General features: G+C 41.2%; 1 protein-coding gene across 1 annotated transcript in view; it reads left to right on the forward strand.

Annotated features, from left to right (window-relative positions):
- The window catches only part of LOC118331756 (phosphatidylinositol-binding clathrin assembly protein-like), a 14228-nt gene that overhangs the window by 5922 nt on the left and 3349 nt on the right, over positions 1-4957 (forward strand). The window contains exons 3-12 of the mRNA XM_035666826.1: positions 16-29; positions 93-195; positions 766-899; positions 1134-1231; positions 1441-1554; positions 1661-1688; positions 1845-1986; positions 3418-3441; positions 3929-3985; positions 4074-4193. Coding sequence (XP_035522719.1) covers positions 16-29; positions 93-195; positions 766-899; positions 1134-1231; positions 1441-1554; positions 1661-1688; positions 1845-1986; positions 3418-3441; positions 3929-3985; positions 4074-4193 — 834 coding nt within the window. The remainder of the gene's footprint in view (positions 1-15; positions 30-92; positions 196-765; positions 900-1133; positions 1232-1440; positions 1555-1660; positions 1689-1844; positions 1987-3417; positions 3442-3928; positions 3986-4073; positions 4194-4957) is intronic.

Consider the following 4957-nt stretch of genomic DNA (forward strand, 5'->3'; position numbering starts at 1 on the left):
ATAAAAACCGTGTAGATTCTGCAGACTCTGCAAAAATATGTTTGTGTGTGTGTGTGTGTGTGTGTGTGTGTGTGTGTGTGTCTCATCCTTAGATCCAGCACCTTGTCCAGTGCAGTGTCCTCTCTCTCCAGCACTGGGATCTCTCTCAGCCGTATGGACGACAAGACAGAAGACAATAGGCTGCAGCAACACAAGGCAAGACATTTTTAATCTCACCACCACATACATATATAGATAGACAGCTAATAACACACCAACAACACGGCACAGAATGAATTCACAACATCATCATTGCCAGTGCACCTTTTTTTTACCTTTTCTTTTACGTGAGAAAAGCAAACTGAAGTCACTATTGTGAACTGTGAACAAAACTCTGTGTCAAGTCTTTTTGTCCTGCGTGCTGTTGTTGAAGTCGAATGGACAAGTGCATTAATCCTGCAATACAATGAAATACAGTGACATACAGTTTCTGGCTGCTGGCCCATAGTGTACAGAGATGCACAGAGAATAAAAATTAAATCTCAAGACTTTCAGCAGTGGAAATAGTATTGAAATAAAGGTGCATTCAGGACAAATATTTGTTTAAAGCACGGCTACATTAATAATGGCTACATTACTACTACAAATTAAGGTATTACTTAATTTGAGAGATAATGTTTCTTTCTTGTTGTTTTTCCAGAGGAGGTTAACACTATTCACATGTGCTGCAGGGCTATTAGCAAACTCGGCAAATATCATTTTATACTGTTGATGCTTCTCACGCAGGAGGACGTTCATAAGGTGATCGACATTCAGACACCCAATGTGTCACCAAGCACCCAGTCAGTGGGCAGTGCCAACAGCAGCGGAGGGGCCACAGATCTCTTCTCCAACTCACCCATCGTAACCGTCAACAACCAGTAAGTCTAACATCAGTAGTCTCACAGGCACACAGTGTAAAAACAGTGTAAAGTCTTCTGTATAGCGGAGAAAAGACAATTGTTTTTCGTTTTGTCTACGAACCACTAGTCTTCAGTTTGTTTGATTTTATACATCCAACAAGAGGCCTTTTGCCTGGCTGTCATTATAAATAAGTTTTTTTAAAATGGTTACATAAAAATAAAATGAGAAACTCTCTATTTTCCTTCCTGCAGTGTGCCAAACCTGACCAGTGAGCTGTTCACCCTGCAGCCAAACTTCACCCCCATCCAGACCACACACACTGTGCCCAACAATAACAATGCCTGGGGAGGTAGGCCCTCACACACACACACACACACACACACACATAACGAAGCATGCAAATAAATGCCCACTCACTCACACAAATACACGCTCAAACAAACACAACACAGCTCAGAGCTGGATACGCTGTGACAGTGATGCCCAGTTGCTTCATGCTCTTGACTCATTTCCCCTCTTTTCTCCTTTCACGTTACCATGGTAACCTTGTGATGTCAGGTGACCTGCTAAAGCCAGCTCCACCCACTCAGATTCACAGCCCTGGAGCCCCATTGCACTCTGGGAAAATGCTGCCCAATGATTTGGACTCTTCATTAGCCAACCTCGTTGGCAGTGAGTGTACAATATCTCAGCTGACACTTTTCTGTCTTTCCTGATATGCTTCTCTCACTGTGTTGCTTACTTTGACCTGATGATACGTTTCTTTTTTTCCTCCCAGACCTGCAGTTTGGGGGTCCAGCTAAAAAGTGAGTGGGTTTTGTTCTAAAACTTAACCACAAGCAAATGACTCAAACTGTCCAGTTTTCATCACTGTTCACACTCTCTCTTATTCACAATTTCTCTTTTGGTTTTTGCATAATCTGTGCACCTGTAAATGACCTGTGTGTGTGTGTGCGGATCAGGCCGGAGCTCCAGTGGAGTCAGCTGGTAGAGAAGAAGCCAACAGGAGGCAGTGGCTGGCAGTCAAAGACCATGTGCACCAGCACCAACTGGACTCACACCACCCATCCCATGGCACCTGCACCCATGCCCGTCCCTCAGATGGTAATCATCGTTTTTTTTAATGAGTTATGCATGCTCACATACTTCCAAATGTCCACTCCCACAGCTGTTTTCACTTACGTTGACTGATTAGACCTCTAATCAAGATAATGTGGGCGTATACAGACTGTGCTTGATTGACAGCTCGTCCATTTTCCTGTTAGGTATGAGTAGGACATTATCATTATCTGCACTCCAAAAGCCGGACCAACACTGCTGGTTTGTGCCTGGTGGGTGTGACTTTTACTCCACTCCACACAAACAAAAAACAGCTCTGCGCAGCAAGTAAAACAGCATGTGTACTAAACAAATAGAGCAACACCTGCAAGCTAGTTCAGGCAGTCAACTCGAGCTGCACTGCTTCACACGACATGCCTCACTCTCCATAATCACAAACCAAATACACCTGTCCATTTTGGAGGTCTATTTAGACAAAATTTCCCAGCTCTTAAGCAGGTTTCAGTGTCCTTGCTGCTATATACCCGGTGGCACCTGTGTGCAGGACCTTTTAAAGTTTAGATTAATAGACCTTTGAACACCCCCAGTCACTGGACTTCACATCTACAAACAGCGGCTTTACAGATGACAGTTTTAAATGCACTTTTCATTTATTTTATTGTTGTAATGTAGGGCTGCAAGTAGCTTGCTCAGTCTATAAAATATCCAATTTTCAGTTTTGTCAGAGTCCAAGTCATCTTCAAATTACTTGTTTTGTCAGACGAACAGTCTAAAACCCAAACATCTCAGATTAAAGAAGCTGAAATCAGAGAATATTTTGATTATCAAAATAGTTCAGGCGAACCTCCCTATGTAGTGATTTTTATTTTTTTGTGTCAAAAATCATCTGAAATAAAAATAAGAACACATCAGGGGTGTAGTTACAAAATAACTATAGAAAATAAAATGAAAAATACAATGAACCTGACATCAAAGTCTCTATTTTATACACGATCTGGACTACTCCAGCAGAAATCCTTTGAAGAAGTGTGGTATTGTGTATTAATTTGGTGCCATCCATCATTTTGTCAGTGAAGTTAGTTTCTCCTAATGATACGATATCTCATTCTGGAGTGAAACTCATCAAATATACCTGGTGGCCAAATGTAACTTTTTTTCTGCTGCATTCAGGGCTTTTGAAGGAACACCCAAATGTGGCTCCGTCCTTTGTGCTCCACTCTAATTACCCGCACGTCTCTTCCATTCAATCTGGTTTCATCTTTTAATTTTCGACTGATTGACCTCTCAACTCAAACCGCTCATTTATTCAGCAAATGGCTCGGAAAAACCGGTGGCACGGCTTGAATAGAAAGTAGAAGTGATTGGAAAATGAGGAATGTGCAAAGGTCTGGTTTATCTTCTCTGCTCATTTGCAGAAAAGGCACAAGCATGGCTTTTATTGTTGTAACTCTTTCTTTTTTCTGTAACTCTCCACAGAATGGGATGATCTATACTGGCTATGTAAGTACCTTTCTTCTCTTCCATCACTTCTCTTGCACCTGATTTCATTCTGACATCCTCTAAAAACCCTTTCGTTTTGATTTAAGAATCAATGCTTGGTGCTCTTTTTATTATTATGCTGTTTGTATTCTTGACAATAGAATTGATTATAGAATGAATTATAAGAGGCAAGGGGAATTATCGTTCTTTTTGTGCTGCCTTGGCATGGCTGTTTCATCACTTGTGGTTATTACAGGCTGCCAATCTGCTGCTTCAATACAACTTTTTTAAATGTTGCACCTCTTTTTGTTGCTCAGGATTACGTGTCTTCCTACATGCAAACAAATGCAAATGTTTAGGAAAGTCAAAAAAGCATTTCAGTCTTTGTTTGGGGGGAAATCTTTGACAAGTTAGACATGAGGCTGACAGTATTGGGACTTTTAGGTCAAGATTAAGACTCAGCCAGAAAGTGGTCCATTGTTGCTTATTCCTCTGTTTTTCTTTACAGGCTCCAGCACCAATGGCTTTTCCTATGACGACACCCCAAGTGCCTGTGTATGGAATGGTAAAGAACAGTCTAATCTCATACATTCAAAAAGCTTTTATTCATACACTGCTGGGATTGATCTTGAACTCGCCTGTCCTCTGAACAGCTCCCTCCTCAGATGAGTCATCAGATGGGGGGCGTTCCCATGATGCCCCCACAGCCTGTCATGTACAACCAGCCTGTCCTGAGACCCACCAATCCCTTTGGGCCCATCCCGGGGACACAGGTAACACACACTCAGACACATATTAGCGCACATGTTGTAGTTAAATGAGAAGATCTTAAATAAGCTATAAACTATTTCTACAATAATCCTTTTTAATACTGTTTATGGACTGCTGCTGTTGGTGGTGTATTACACATATCTGGGTCCTTTTTTCTGCGGTTGTGTATTTTTCTTGGTCCCACACATACACAGCAAATTGCAGACAATGCAGTTGAGTAGTAGATCTTTTTTTAACCTCAGTTTGTTTGATATTATGAGCTATCAGCTGTTATTTCAGAAAAATCTTGTACTTCTACTAATAAAAACCTTCAGTTATCTCTCAGGAATTCAGTTTATCTTATAAATGTAGACACGTTTAGGCGGCAATAAAGAAGCGATCCAAAATTCACAATCCAAATTGAAAGTTGACTGAATATTGGGCTGCTCTTACTTTTAGGCTTTCAAAGTGTTGCTTAAATGGAAGTAGTAGCTATGAGAAAACTGGGTAGACCAAGTAAAAGCACATAAAACATTTTTTTTATCACAAAATGACTGGAATGTGCTGGGCATCCTACATTGATATAAAGTATAACAGCATAAGAACTGTACACAAATCAGCCGTAGTATTATGACCACCTGGGCATAATGCACTGTGTGTTCTGACACCTTTCTATCAGAACCAGCGTTAACTTTTTCAGCAATTTGAGCTACAGTAGATTATCTGATTGGAGCGATGGCTGGCCCGTGTGATCCGATCCACGACTGTCGCCGGTTCACCACTTTTC

The sequence above is a fragment of the Morone saxatilis genome, unplaced genomic scaffold, assembly GCF_004916995.1.
Source record: "Morone saxatilis isolate NCDOM2014 unplaced genomic scaffold, NCSU_SB_2.0 Contig20, whole genome shotgun sequence".
NCBI classification, from domain to species: Eukaryota; Metazoa; Chordata; class Actinopteri; family Moronidae; genus Morone; species Morone saxatilis.